The sequence below is a fragment of the Pogoniulus pusillus genome, chromosome 31, assembly GCF_015220805.1.
Source record: "Pogoniulus pusillus isolate bPogPus1 chromosome 31, bPogPus1.pri, whole genome shotgun sequence".
Taxonomy (NCBI): domain Eukaryota; kingdom Metazoa; phylum Chordata; class Aves; order Piciformes; family Lybiidae; genus Pogoniulus; species Pogoniulus pusillus.
Window position 1 is genome coordinate 1,375,823 of NC_087294.1, and position 15,720 is coordinate 1,391,542.

General features: G+C 41.6%; 1 protein-coding gene across 15 annotated transcripts in view; it reads right to left on the reverse strand.

Annotated features, from left to right (window-relative positions):
• SYNE1 (spectrin repeat containing nuclear envelope protein 1) overlaps nt 1–15,720 on the reverse strand; it is a 365,857-nt gene that overhangs the window by 264,591 nt on the left and 85,546 nt on the right. For 11 of the 15 annotated variants that reach the window (XM_064169493.1, XM_064169498.1, XM_064169495.1 and 8 more), the window contains 5 exons: nt 14,568–14,588; nt 14,192–14,284; nt 11,447–11,625; nt 7,622–7,818; nt 7,380–7,489 (listed from right to left, as the gene is read on the reverse strand). In XM_064169493.1, coding sequence (XP_064025563.1) covers nt 7,380–7,489; nt 7,622–7,818; nt 11,447–11,625; nt 14,192–14,284; nt 14,568–14,588 — 600 coding nt within the window. The remainder of the gene's footprint in view (nt 1–7,379; nt 7,490–7,621; nt 7,819–11,446; nt 11,626–14,191; nt 14,285–14,567; nt 14,589–15,720) is intronic. The other 4 variants (XM_064169494.1, XM_064169507.1, XM_064169506.1 and 1 more) reach the window with 1 other exon arrangement.

The following is a 15,720-nucleotide window of genomic DNA, read 5'->3' on the forward strand; positions in this document are numbered from 1 at the left end:
CTGGGTCTCTTTAGCTTGAAGAAGAGACTGAGGGGTGACCTCATTAATGTTTTTATGTGAAGCATGAGTGTCAGGGCACTGTAGCTCAGTTATGTCAAATGATAGGTCAAGGGACAATGGGTGCAAGCTGCAGCACAAGAGACTCTATGTGAACGTAATGAAAACCTTTTTCACTGCGAGGGTAACAGAACACTGGAATGGGCTGCCCAGAGAGGTTGTGGAGTCTCCTTCTCTGGAGGCATTCAGAACATGCCTAGATGCATTCCTGTGTGACCTACTCCAGGTGATCCTTCGCTTGCAGTGGGATTGAACCAGAAGACCTTTTCAGGTCCCTTCCAAGCCCTAACATTCTGTGATCTTTAGACACCAAGTAAGCTGTCACCAACACCACATGGTTTTAATGAATTGTTCTCAAAGCAAGATTTTCAGTAGTGCCTTGGGCTTCTTCCTATTAGTACACAAATAGCAAAAGGGTATTCCTAACATACATACAAATTACTTTCTAAAGCCTGTGTACCTGAAGGAACATACAGGTCAGGAGCCATAGAAGAGTTTAAGGATAGTATGTAATTTATGTAGCATGTGGAAAACTATCTCTGATCACATTTATTTCAGTTCAATGCAGTATGTTTTATTCTGCATGACAGCTCCAAGCAGTATTTTAATGTAGTCATTCATTCTGCTATCATTGTATGAATATCCACTGATTTGCAGAAATGAGCCAAACTGCAGCTCTCAGCTTCCAAACGACATTAAAGAAGGTAATCAAAAGTGTTTATGAAGGCCAATACAACAAGGGGGCAAAATTTAAATTTACAAAGAAAGGTTTCAGCCCAGACTCAAAGCATTGCTTTATTATATTAACTAATATAGCTGAGTTGACTTGAAATTTACATAATACAGAATACTCTAGGGTTTGAAGAGCTAAAAATATGCTTCTTTCAGGAGAAAGTTAATTATGGACTGGAAAAGGAGTACTTCACTGGATTCTCTAATATGCCATTATAAACCAGGTGACCTGTTCAAATTCTTAGATAGAGGCAACATTGAATTCTCAGGTACAAACTTTAAAATGTAAAAAAAATTAAGTCACCTATTTTTCAGGAATGTTTTGCCTATATGCTAAGAAAATCATAGAATCAACCAGGTTGGAAGAGACCCCCAAGGTCAGCCAGTCCAACCTAGCACCCAGCCCTAGCCACTCAACCAGACCATGGCACTGAGTGCCTCATCCAGTTTTTTCTTGAACACCTCCAGGGATGGTGACTCCACCACCTCCCTGGGCAGCCCATTCCAATGCCAATCACTCTCTCTGGGAACAACTTCCTCCTAACACCCAGCCTGTACTTCTCCTGGCACAACTTGAGGCTGTGTCCCCTTGTTCTATTGCTGGTTGCCTGGGAGAAGAGACCAACCCCACCTGGCTACAGCCTCCCTTCAGCTCCTGTTAAAATAACTCTATACATAAATTCCACTAACTATGCTATTCCTGTTGAAACCTCCAGCTTACATGCATGTGCTACTGGATGTGTATGTATGGTTTACTGAAATGTCCACTGACAACACGTAGAGGCACAGTGAATGCTGAAACAAGTACTGTGTTCAGGGACGGGCTACGAGTGCCTGTCTGTAAAAGCAGACAGTGAATCACTGGGAAAGCTCAGGCATTTATGTTTTTTCTCATCTGCTTCTCAGGAGATTTCTTTTATGCCAGGGATCTCTGCTGGCATGAGGATGTTGGAGGTGATAGGATTATCTTCTGAATTACTTGCACATCACAGCACAAGAATGACTTTACATCAGAAATACCTCGAAGGAGTTTCTTCTTTAGTTAAATTTACACCAAATAAAATGACATAGCTTTTACCACTGCACATCTCCACTACCTTAAGCAGCAATGAACTGAGGCTATGTAAAGCTAGGAACTTACACTCCAGCTGCTCAGACGTTGTTGAATGGACTGAGAAGACAGTAAATAATTCTGCTATTAGTATTATTCTTCACTTCAATGTGTGTCATTAACTAGATATACATGAGATGAAACCTTGGTCATATTTAGTGGAAAATATGTCACTGATTAGACAAAAACCAAACCAAAACAACAACAACAACAAAACCCTGAAACCTCCAAACAAACAAAATCCAAACAAACAAACAACAAAACTCATGAAAAAATTCATTTTGACCCAAAGCAACTCATTGGCTCAGATAAAACTATAACCACTATAGACTGACTGCAGTGAATCTGTTGTTTGTTTCATAATATGTCAATCCAGTCTTATAGTTTCACCTCTGAATGTTCAGTTACTTTGTTAGATTTCTGATCTTCTCTCAGTCAATGCTAGAAAACTCTAAGCATCTAAATGCCAAAGATGATTTAAAAAGAATACTTTTAAACCATCACTCTTTATGGAGGGGGGGAAAAAAAGGAGCAGTGCATATCATGCAATTAATTACACATGAATGCTCTCTCCTTCCAACCCACAGTTTGCACACACCACTTACACAGTCATATACACAATCACATATCTACTCTATAAACTTAAAGACACATAAAAATATGCATGTAAAATGGAGCAGAAATAGCAGTCTGGTCTTTTTAGGTATATATGTATACTTAAGAAAACTAAAAACCAAGTCTGAGATTTAATGTAGGGAATTTGACTTGCTTTTCTAGAATACTTGTGGGAATACTTGCAAAATTAAGCACTAAGATGTTATGATCAGCTCAGGTAAGAAAGCAGACCTAGAGTTGTTACGTTTGCCTGTTTGATTTTTTGGAAAGATTGATGTAAAGCAACCAAATCAACATACATAAACTCACCTAACATCTAAAGTTAAATAAGTGCAGGATAAAAAAGATATAACAAGCATCTCAAGCAATTCTCCAGCATGTTACCCTTACCTTAAATTTCATAAAAGAAAGGACAAAAGTTGGGATTGCTTGAAGTTCCTAGCAACATGAAACAAATTGGAACAGAAGTAACAAAACAAAAGGCAAACAAAATAAAGCAAAGGCAGAAGTCCAGAGAGCACAAAAGAATCACACATATAAGAATGGAAGTGGCTCTTAAAATACCCTATCCAGTGAAGCAGTTTTCGTCTCAGATCTGATTTCCAGATTCCTGGTCACCTAATGATTAGAGTAATTGTGGTTCTTTGAGACGTGTTGATTACACAAGTGTACACATGTGCATAGCTGGGCCATGCATGAGATACTAGATCTTTTTTTAAGTCTGTGCACATGCAAACAGCTGCTCCTTCTTGGCCACAAATAAAGCATAAGCTTCAAACATTACTCTCTTAAAAGGCAAATTCCTTACAAACTGAGTGTTGCATCAAGGGATAAGATAAATAAGAATGTGTGGACAACACATCTTGAGGAAATACAGTGGCAGCTGAGTTGGGTGGAGGGCCAAGGGAGAGGATTAGAAATCCTTCTCTCCCACTATCAAAAAACCACCAAGGCTGCACTCTGTGGTAGTATTCCTCTCACTAACTGTAAGCATCTGCAGCTGAGATAGTCACTCTTTTGGTTCAGTTGCACCTAGCATCTACTGCCCAACTCATCTCATTCTGCAGCACACTCTTAACAGTGCAGATGGAATACATCCTAGAAATACTTTTGGAACCCAAGAAAGTAGGAGTACCTTAAGACCTTAAGGGCTAAGAGTCTTGCAAGGTTATCTCCCTCAGGTACCTGGATTCTACCATTCTGTGACACACATTTCCTGGCAGTAGACTTCAGGGAAAAGACAGGCTAAAAACTGGGGGAATTACACTTGTCACAACAGTAGCAAAAAAAAAGAAGTCCAGATGTGCTTTAATCAACTGCCAATCTATCATTACCTAAGAGGACTAATCTGAACTAGTTTTAACTCTGTTGAAATGCTATGCAGTGCAAACTTGCAGAAGACAGTTTATTTAGGACACCATCTGAAGAGAGATTTAGCTTGGAATAGTGTCTGTCTCTCACCGATTACAGACAGGGTGCAAGTAATTAGCTTTTAGATTCCTAAAGATGGATGAATCCTGTCCTAAATGGCTAAATTAACCAAATAATGCAAAGTTTGTGAGGAAAGCTTCATGATGGACATGGATGCCCCAAGTCAGTAAGAGGGAAGAAAGAAGCAATCGATGCTGTTCTACCTTGCCCTGTATAACAATCACAAGGGATCCAATTCACTTATATGGTTTCTGCAAAACACAACAGGGGTATTGTGACATGAACCAATCTTATAGTTTGGTCTGACTTTGCTTATGTTTCTATACCTAAAATAGAACCTGTGGACAATTCTTGAACACCACCACATGGATTTTCACAGAAATATCTCACATTTGATTCACTATCAACTGTATGCACTGAGAAAAGCACTCTTTCCTTTATATTTGTTCCAGGGAGGTAAAAAATAGAATAATTACAGGTGCAGGAAGCTATTTAAAAAATACATTTAAATGGTTTGAGCTCTCTAGATTTAAAAAAAAAAATCTGCTTATGAGAACAATTTATTTTAATTTTTGAAAAATTAATTTAAATCTCCATTCTTGTATGATGCCATTTAGAGAAGAACATTCCTCTTGCATTACAAGATTGCCTCTGCTGTCACAGTTTCATTAAAGAAAAACAAAACCATATCAATTATGCTCCTAAATAACATCACAGAACTGGTGAATCACAGAATGGAGAGAGACCTCCAGAGGCCACCTGGTTCAAATCCCCTGCTCCTAAGCAGTGGCATCTGCTGTCAGTTGCCCAGGACCACGTTCAGACAGCTTTTGAATGCCTAGAAAGATGGAAACATTTCTCTGAGCAGCTTATGCTATTGCTTAGTCGTGCCCACAGTGAAAAGTATAAGTCATCCCAATGCCCAGAGGGAATCTCCTATGTTTCAGTTCATGCACACTGCCTCCAGTGCTGTCCCTGGGCACCACTGAAAGCAGCCTGGCTCTGTCTTTACACTCTTTTCAATGATTTGTACACATTGAGCCTTCCCTCCTTATAGGAGCAGTGCTTCACTCTTCTTTCTTGTTATACTGAGGAGCTCAGAGTTGGACAAAGTGCTCCAAGTGTGTCCTCAGCAGCTTACAATCTCCCTTGAGCTGCTAGCACCACTATCAGTTTGGATCTGTTACTTAATCTATCCATTTAAAAGATCCTTTGTCTGAATTTCACTGACTCATATGCAATTAAGAATTTTAGGCTAAAAGATGTGAAAGCACTTGAAAAAAGCCTCCAGGAGATATTTGATTGTGAAATATTTGATTGATTCCCCCCCCCCCCCCCAATATTCCTTTCACATACTGTATAAATACTGATATTTTTTACCACATTGATAGCTTTTAAGTACTAGAGTCTTCCCATAAGTATCATGTAATATGAATGAGACTTATTTTGCTAAGGGTTATCTAGATATCTTGTTTCATCTATCCTACAGTCAATAAGATCACCTGCTAACTCCTGGCTTCTTTTTCATTCCTCTCCAGGACTGTATGCACTAAGACCTGATGATTTGCTGGAGTTTGTACAGAATAGTCTGGCAAATTTACTTATAGGCCAGTGACTACTGGAGTTTCCAGAGTTCTTGTGCATGAATTACTGGCCTGGATCCATCAGATCTTTCATACCAATCTATTGCACACTGTGCAGTCACGATTGTGTCCCATGACGAGAGGTGAAGGAAGTAGAAGTTATGTGGACAGGAACAGGGACCAAGTTATAGAGTGGACATAGGCACCCGATAGGAATAAGGATTGCCCCAGAGATGGATTAGCTGAGGATTCCCCTGATAACTGCAGAGGGGGTTACACTAGATGACCTTTGGAGGTTCCTTTCAACCCAGACCACCCTATCATTCTATGAATTTGCATCAAAAAGTATCTCAATGTCCCTCTGGTGTTCTTGACTAGAGACCACTGGAGAAGTGGAGTTTGACTCAAACCACCAAGCAGCTCTATCAAGGATGTGAGAAGGAATGCAGTTCTTCCACAAGAGAAGGACAAATGGCATTAGAACTGTAGTGAAATGTCAAACTCTTACTTGGAGAGTATACTCTCAAGTCTGGAAGTTACTGATTCCTGCAGTGTGACATGCAATACTGCAGTATCTTAGCAATACCTAGGAAGAGGCCTTGTGCTAAGTATGAGTTTGTGTTATTTCACTTTCTAGTAATTTACTGGGACTTCTGAGACAGCTCAGTAGTTTTCTTTTCACAGCTCATGTCTTTGTGGGTATAGTTAGAGGACATTGGAGCACAGAGTGGCTGAATCCTGCATATCTCTGTGTAAACCTCAGGAGATAGTGATGAGATTGTTCCTATTAATGCAGCCCCAGCACAGGAAGCACACCTGGCTGAGGCTGTTTGCAGTAGAAACTGCATTACATGCCATGGTATGGAGACAATGAGACTGCCTTAACATTCCACAGTATGAAGTCTCAGTGCTCATTCCCTCTCCGCATCAGCACAGGAATGTCCTCAGACCAAAGTCACAGCAAGGTAAATGAAAAATTCCAGTGCTCAGGTACTGGAAATGGACAGCAAAGCTACAGCTGCTTTAGCCACATAGAGCCATAACAGAGAAGATTCATTCCTTACAAAGCTCTTCTGTAACTCTACAAGGAATGAAAGAAAACCCAGATAACAAAATGTTTTCTCTCTTGCTGGGGTTAGGCAGATTGTCTCAGCAGTGCTTCCTGTGTTTGCCACGAAGAAAGCCAATGCTCAGGTTTAGAAAGTGAGTCATGATCACTTGGCATGACTGAGTATAGCATGCTAGTGCAAAGCCAATGCACTAGAGCAGACACAAACAAAAAAACAAGGAAAAAACAACCAACCCAACAAAAACCAAACCACATCTGAAACCAATTCCTTAAAGCAAATAGTCAAATGCCACTGTGCAACAGAAAGAAATCTGTGTCAAAACTGTTACAGTCTCCTGAGTCTAAAAACCCTAAGCAATCTCTTGGACTATTCTTGTTCTTATCCAGAATCCTCAGTATGATAAAACCAGAAGTGATGCATTGCTTTAAGTAAACTATTGCAACTTCATTGGTGTTGTGCTTGAAAAATCTCATAGGGAACCTTAGGACCCATTGGTTTGCTGCTATCTGTAATAATCATTTGTGTTCTTTGTGCCTCCTACTGCTGAAAATAGGAAAAGCTCTACAGGATCAACATTCTATTTTGTACATCTACTAATAAACATCTGCAACACTGGTTCCTTTATTCTCAGCTAATCACTTCCAATCTTTGCTGTGCCTGCTTTTCATTCAAACTGCTCCTCAAAAGGAAACATAATAAACCATAGAAAACTGTAAAACGTATTTATAAAGTCCCCTTCATGATAAACTCTTTCAAATAGTACACACAAGAGAAACTTACATCACTCTCCTGCACATCAGTCGCTGTATGGTGAGGATCAGGGTAGTACTTCAGAAACTGGGCTACATATGTCATGACAGACTTTTCATCTGGTTTGTCAACATCCACATCTGACAAGTATGGAAGACAGTAAATTGTTTAGCTGAGCGGCATAGAAATCTGCTTAAACATCCAGACATTATGAATTAGCACATGATTTAACTCATGAGAGCAGTTCAACCATTTTCAACTGCATTAGGTACCTTCTGGATCAAGTAGCCTTGGAATTCCTAATTCTGCTTCTGCAAGTGCGAAGGCTTCTTCCAGGTTCTCTCTATTCGATCTTCCCCTCACTTTCTCCATGTCTACTAAATCTGGGCGGATAGCATGAATAACAGAGTGAAATGCAACTCCACTCCTCCAACTTTGTCCAAAATCTTTGATTTCAATTCCAACTTGCCTAAAAAATATGAAGGAAAAACAAATGACATGGAATAAGACCAAGCCTAGGTGAAACAGAGAAGACCATTAAACCTATGCCACTTCTTCCTGCAATCCTAACCAGCTCCCATACACAGTTCCATGTAATCACTGCATAACTTAATTTCTGCTTATGAAGGTCCAAAAGCTTTTTGCTATACACATAATGGATTTATTGTCAGTGGGCTTGCTAGTGGCAATATGCCAATGATACTTTGAACAAGCCAAGTCTCAAAGTTCTTGCATGACTCAAGTGTCTGTATGCAACTCCATTCACTACTCCCTCACTACAAAGTGCTTAATATCTCCTCCAATAGAACCACTGCAGTTCAGCTAGGTACACCAGCATCATAAAAAAACTCCAAGCCAAGCAAACAAAAAACACTCACCAAACACAAAAAAGCTGAAACAAACACATCCCCCAAATAAAACACCACAAAAAAAAAAACCAACAAAAATAACAAAGGAAAGAAAGAAAGAAAGAAAGTCCATTTATTGGTTATCTTTTAAAATCAAAGCATGAAGAGTAACACTACTGCTGTTGAGATAAAAAAGTAACATAAAAAGTTCTTTATGCTCTTCTCAGAAGCAGGAGTGACACTGTAATGTCATGCACCCAAGACATTTAATTGTTCACTAAAAGATAAACACAAATGATCAATAGCAGCATTCAATGAGAAAGTAACCAGAGCTGAGTCGTATTTCTGACTGCTTCTGTTAAAAGTAATTTTGAAAGGCATGGTGGCTCACAGACTGCAAGCCTTTGGCTGAGAATGGAGACTTCCTTTGAGGCTGAAAAGCAAGCCTGTGGAGAAGGACCTGGGAGTCCTGGTGGACAACAAGCTATCCTTGGGACAGCAACTTGCCCTTGCAGCCAGGAAAGCCAGTGGGATCCTGTAGTGCATTAAGAAGAGTGTGTCCAACAGATTGAGGGAGGTTCTCCTTCCCCTCTACTCTGCCCTGGTGAGACCTAACTTGGAATACTGTGTTCAGCTTAGGGCTCCCCAGTTCAAGAGGGATAGGGATCTACTTCGAAGAGTCCAGTGCAGGGCTGCGAAGATGACTAAGGGGCTGGAGCAGCTGCCCTATGAGGAGAGGCTGAGGGACCTGGGGCTTTTTGGTCTGGTGAGGAGAAGATTTAGAGGGGATTTAATCATAGAATCAACCAGGTTGGAAGAGACCCGCAAGATCATCCAGTCCAACCTAGCACCCTGCCCTATCCAATCAACCAGACCATGGCACTAAGTGCCTCATCCAGTCTTTTCTTGAAGACCCCCAGGGACGGTGCCTCCACCACCTCCCTGAGCAGCCCATTGTGTTTATAAATGTCTGAGGGCTGGGTGTCAGGAAGGAGGAAGGAACAAATTCTTCTCAGATGCACCCTGTGAGAGAACAAGGGGCAATGGATATAAACTGCAGCACAGGAAGTTCCACCTCAACACGAGGAAGAACTTTACTGTAAGAGGGTCACAGAGCACTGGAACAGGCTGTCCAGAGAGGTTGTGGGGCCTCTGTCTCTGGAGACTCTCAAGATCTATTTGCATGCATTCCTGTGCAACGTGTGCTAGACTCTATGGCCCTGATGTGTCAAGGGGGTTGGACTCGATCATCTATGAGGCTCCCTTCCAGCCTCTAACATCCTGTGATCCTACAACATTCTCACACACTAAGGTAGTCTTGCTACGGGGAGGTTCACTGCAACACTAAGTGAATGAAGGCTTCCTTCAAAGCTCACTGGCATCAGTGAAACATTTTCACTGACTTTAATGTCACCTGCAGTGACATGGCTTGGTGTACCATCCTGGCTTCTTTGAACACATCCCACCTACTCTTCAGAATAATGCTGACAGCTTCTTAATGCATCTCTTTCTTTGTTTTGTTTGTTTACATCTGGAAATTGCAGCTGACCACTTTCAGTTACCTGTCTCTTACTGACAACAGTGCAGTAGGAAGAATGCCAAATTAGACTGTAAATGCACTAGTACAGAATCACAGACACATTCCGGGTGGAAAAGATCTTTGGGATCACCAAGTCCAACTGATATCCCTACTGCATGAGGTTCAGCCCTAAACCATACCTCAAAGCACCACATCCAAATGACCTTTAAACCCATCCAGGGTTGGTGACTCAACCACCTCTCCAAGCAGCCCATTGTTATTCCTGACCACCCTTCCCATGACAAAATTTTTCCTAATATCCAGTCTAAACCTAGCCAGTCACAGCTTGAGGCCATTTCCTCCTGTTCAGTTGCTCTTCAGATGACTTACTCCCCAGGGCCTTCACCAGCTTCACTGCCCTCCTCTGCACTCCCTGCAGCACCTCAGCATCAAACTTGTATTGAAGTGGCCAAAGCTGAACACAATACTCGAGGTGTAGCCTCACCAGAGCTGAGTACAAGGAGACAATCCTCTCCCTACTCCTGCTGGACACAGCATTTCTAATCCAAGCCAGGATACCATTGGCTTGCTTTGTCACCTGGGCATGCTGCTTGCTTACATTCATCTGCCTGTTGATTAGAACCCCCAGGTCCCCTTCTGCTAGACAGCTTTCCAGCCACACTTCCCCAAGCCCTTAGTGTTACATGGGGTTGTTGTGACCCAAGTGCAGGACCCAGCATTTAACCTTGTTGAAGCTCATCCTGTTGATGTTGGCCCATCAATCCAGTTTATCCAAGCCCTTCATGCAGATCAGCAATCCCATATCCTACCTACTTATTGGAGAACTGGAAAAAGGCTGTAACTTTACAACTATATTTCTTTGAGGCACCATTCCATAACTGGACATCTTCCCTCTACAATGTGCACATAACTGACCCCTTCAAATAGCAGTCATTCCTGAATTCAAACAAATAAATCTCTTCTATGTTTTCAAATATGTGATTTTTATTTTCTCATTGTGGAAGGTATCAGGGCAAATTCTGTAGTAATATGTCCCTTGTATCACAAAACTGGAAAAGGACACCAATAATTTCTCACCATCCATGTTTCAATGGTAAATGCCAGAACAAATTCCGTCACTGAGAAAGGCTGAGTTGATGTGGGACTTGCATTGCCACATGGAGTGGTTTTGGCAATAGGACTAATATGTTGTCATTCAGACATCCAGTTCCCTTTTTGGGTCCTCATTCTGTCAAAGGTAATCCTATTCATTATTCAGGAACTATGAAACCTGATTGCTTGTAAAATTAATTGCTATTTATTACTCGTTTGTGGTATGGTCTCAAGTTGTGCTGGGGGAAGTACAGGCTGGATGTTAGAAGGAAGTTCTTCACAGAGAGAGTGATTGGCATTGGAATGGGCTGCCCAGGGAGGTGGTGGAGTCAGAGTCCCTGGAGGTGTTCAAGAAAAGACTGGATGGGCCACTTGGTGCCATGGTCTGGTTGACTGGATAGGGCTGGGTGCTAGGTTGGACTGGATGATGTTGGAGGTCCCTTCCAACCTGGTTGATTCTATGATGGTATTCGGCAGCCTCAATTGCCAAAAAGAATATGATCACAGAGAGGTGCTACATAAATACAGAGCAAAAGAATAATCACCAAGAGACCTCAGAAACTGAAGAACAGGCTTGCAGTGCAGATGTAAATTCAGTTTGTTTGTGGGTTACTCACTTTGCTGCTGTGTACTGTATCCATTTTAACAGAGCCTTCCTGGCGCTTCCTTGGACCTTGGTTACCACCTTCCGTTTGCTTGGGGGACTTGCAGTTTCTGAACTGACAACACTTTCCACAGAAGAAGCACTGCTAGACAATGACTGCAGCTGTGGGAGGTTGATGGTAAGCTCTTCAATCTGTTGGGAAGAGAGTTAGTGGACTGTTTGTAGACATTCTAAATTCTCAACAATTTTAAATAATTTCCTAATACAGCTGGCAAAGTTGGATAGAAGCTGTAATTAACATGCATCATTTGGCTTCACTGTACATTAAAGTAGCTTTAAAAAAGCTGAAGTGTGTGCCCAGATGATAGTCTTAATTCTGGAAGTACAAGACATCTAGTGATCAACTTTCTTGCCATCCTACAGCTAGAACAATAGGCAAGTGTGCATGTTATGTATTATGACAAGTTACCATAGAAATAGGAGACAATTACAGCATCACAGGATGTTAGGGGTTGGAAGGGACCCAAGGAGATCATCGAGTCCAACCCCCCTGCCAGAGCAGGACAATCCTATCTAACACAGATCACACAGGAACACTTCCAGACAGGCCTTGAAAGGCTCCAGAGAAGGAGACTCCACAGCCTCTCTGGGGAGCCTGTTCCAGTGCTCTGTGATTCTTACAGTAAAGAAGTTCCCCCTTGTGTTGAGGTGGAACCTCTTCTTCTGCAACTTATACCCATTGCTCCTTGTCCTATCCCAGGGAGCAGTGAGCAGAGCCTGTCCCCCCCCTCCTGGCAGCCTTCAGTTACTTATAAACATCTATCAAATGCCCTCTAAGTCTTCTTTTCTCCAGACTAAGCAGCCCCAGGTCCCTCAGCCTCTCCTCATCAGCCATGTCCTCCAGTCCCCTAATCATCCTCATAGCTCTCTGCTGGACCCTCTCCAGCAGATCCCTGCCCCTCTTAAACTGGGGAGTCCAAAACTGAACACAGTATTCAAGATGAGGTCTCAGCAGGGCAGAGTAGAGGGGCAAGAGAACCTCCCTTGATCTGCTGGACACACTGCTCCTAATACACCCCAGGATCCCATTGGCCTTCTTGGCCACAAGGGCACATTGCTGTGCCATGGGGAACTTGTTAGCCACCAGGACCCCCAGGTCCCTCTCCACAGGGCTGCTCTCCAGCAGTCACCTCCCAGCCTGGACTGCTGCAGTTTGTTATTCCTTCCCTGGTGCAGGACTCTGCACTTGTCCCTGCTGAACCTCATCTGGTTCCTCTGTGCCCAGCTCTCAGTCTGCCCAGGGCTCTCTGGATGGCCACACAGCCTGCAGCTGTCTCAGCCAATCCTCCCAGCTTGGTGTCAGCAGCAAACTTGCTGAGCAGACACTCTGTGTCCTCATCAATGTCATTGATGAAGATATTGAACAGGACTGGGCCCAGCACTGATCCCTGGGGGACACCACTGGTCACAGCTCTTCAGCTGGACCTGGCACCACTGATCACCACCCTCTGAACTCAATCATGCAACCAGTTTCTAACCCACCTCACTGCCTGCTCTTCCATCCCACACTTCCTCAGCTTGCTCACTAAAACCTCATGGGAGATGGTGTCAAAGGCCTTGATAAGGTCAATCATTTACACCTAGCTTGAATTCAAATGGTAAAGTAATCCAGTAATTTCAGAGGAGGCTCTTCAGTTAGAGAACTGAAGTTACCTCGGTGATCTCTTCTGGATCATTCTTTATCATTGTACTGTTTGGATACAAATTCAGTTGTGGTTTTGCTTAGGGGTACCTCGTGAAGGAATAGCAAATGGCCTGACAGCAAAGTGCATTACTAGGGACTGCTGATGTTGTGTGACAGTTAGTTGCATCATGCCTTTCATCAAATGAAAATCATTAACTTGACTCTTTAAAGAAAATTAAGCTGACTAACAATTTGGTTCTTTAGCATGAAAAACTTGCAAGGTTGTCTATGGTAAAAACATTACTCAAAGCTGATGCAATGAACTACAGTTTCAGTAATTCTGTGAGGCAGGTTTTCCCCATTCGCCTCAAAGAGCTATACATTAAAATGAAAGTGTTAATATTGTTCTGGCTAACTTCTCTTCCAAGATCTGAATCACTGAGGTGTCACACTGAGACACAAAAGCTGCATCACCAAAGAGCCAAAGCCAAGGCATGTCATAAAGAAAAGCAACAAAATCAATTGGGTTTTTTTTAACCATTGAGCAGTGACTCATTTTGTTAACTTACATGGACAGGATTTAGAAAAACATTTTCTTCTCCCACCTAGCTTGAACAGAATGCAAATGATTTATCCTCTGCAAATTCAAACCACCCTCAATCTACATCATTCAGAGCTAAATTCTGCCCTTGCAAATATCTGCATCTACCAGTGAAATCAGTGTGTTTACGTGGTTTTGCTTCTATTTAATAATGGCTGTCTGACATTGAGCACACTGGAATTAGGCATACAACACAATTACTAAAGGTACTTGTAAGAGTAATCCACAATTCCACTCTTTCTGTTGCACTCTTCACAAAATGTTAGAGTAGTATGTTCCAGTACTGAAGAAACTCCATTCAATCTATCCCAATCTAATTTTACCCACTACCACCTCTACCAGGAACTGTTGCCTTATTCAGGATCAGATCCTCAAATAATTATGAAGTGACTTAGCTACACCAGTTCATAGGAAACAGTGATCTGAACCAGCACTTGAGCAAGCTACACTGAAGTATAAAGAAAGAGTAGTACCTGAAAATACAAAATGATGGTCCATACCAGGCCAAGCACAATAGAGGGTCTGCCATCAGCAATATCAGTTGAGTTGATGTTGACCAGTTTAATCTATACAGCAAAGAAAAAGTGTTTTATCACAGGCAAGATGAGAATAATGAAAGGCATTTAAAACAGGGTTTAGGGTTTGTAGCACATTTTTGCAATTAAATAACAAGTTCCTTAATTTTTCAAAAAATAAACCAGTGAATGGTGCAAATGCACTTTTTAGACAAGTATAGCTGGGGTAATGAGAGATTTTTAAGACCATTGTATGCTATTATTTATAGAAAAAAAAAGTACTTCATTTCAAGCAGAAAGAAGAATACAAAATACATAAAACGATTGTACAAACCGGAGATCCTCTGTACACAGACTGGCATGAGAAGTAAAGGGAAAAAATGATATCAGTTTTAAATGATTGTTAGGTAAATGCATCCATTTCATTTCACAATGCAATGAAGGCACATTCTTGGCACATCTTACAACAGTTAATAAAGAAATCAAGTGAAATATTCTGTAACAGATTTTAAACTATCCAGGCTTTTCTTGCTATTTTAGAGCAGAAAGAGAAAAATGAGTTTAAGATAAACAAGAAAAGGAAAAGGGAGGAGAAACCATAGAAGAAGGGCAAAAAAGAATAAGACTGCTCTCCAGTGGAGAGCCTTTTATTGTAAAGGATATTACTACCACCAGTTAAGGCTCCCTTGCAATACAAATCTGCCTATAGTTCTTTTAAAATAAGAGTTAGAAAAAAATGAGTTGTCCAAGGTCACAAGAAGATTTTCAACAAAACCAGGAAGAGGTTCCATGACTCCTAACTCACAAACCACAGAACTTTATAGAGGTTGGAAGTGACCTCAGGATCATCAAGTCCAACCTCCCTGCCAAGGCAGGATCACCTAGGGTAGTTCACACAAGAATGCATCCAGGTGGGTTTTGAAAGCTTCCAGAGAAGAGACTTCACAGCCTCCCTGGGCAGCCTGTTTCAATGCTCTGTCACCCTCACTGTAAAGAAGTTTCTCCTCCTATTGAGGTGAAATCTTCTACATCCTGATTTGTAGCCATTGCTCCTTGTCTTATTGCTGTGGACAATTGAAAAGAGATTGGCCCCACTCACTTGACCCGCACCCCTCAGATATTAGTATACATGCTAATCTATATATCAATCTGAAATAAGGCAGCAAAGCAGAGGATAATGATTACATAATTTAAAGAACTAACTGGTAGGTAAGCAGCAAATGGAATAAAGCAGGTAGCATTAGAGAGTTAGCAAAGACACTAATACTAACTTCCTCAGCAAAATGAAGAGCATGCCACTGATCAGGATATAAATATGAAGGGCTGCTAAGAAGTTAATTCACCACAAATGTGTTCAAGGACAGCTGCTCTATCACTCAGTGACCTCTCTTCAGCAGAGAAAGGGAATCAGTGAAAGAGAAAATCCACTGGTTGGAGTGAAAACAGATTTAAGGAAATGGCCAAATTAACATCAATGTCAGTAAAAG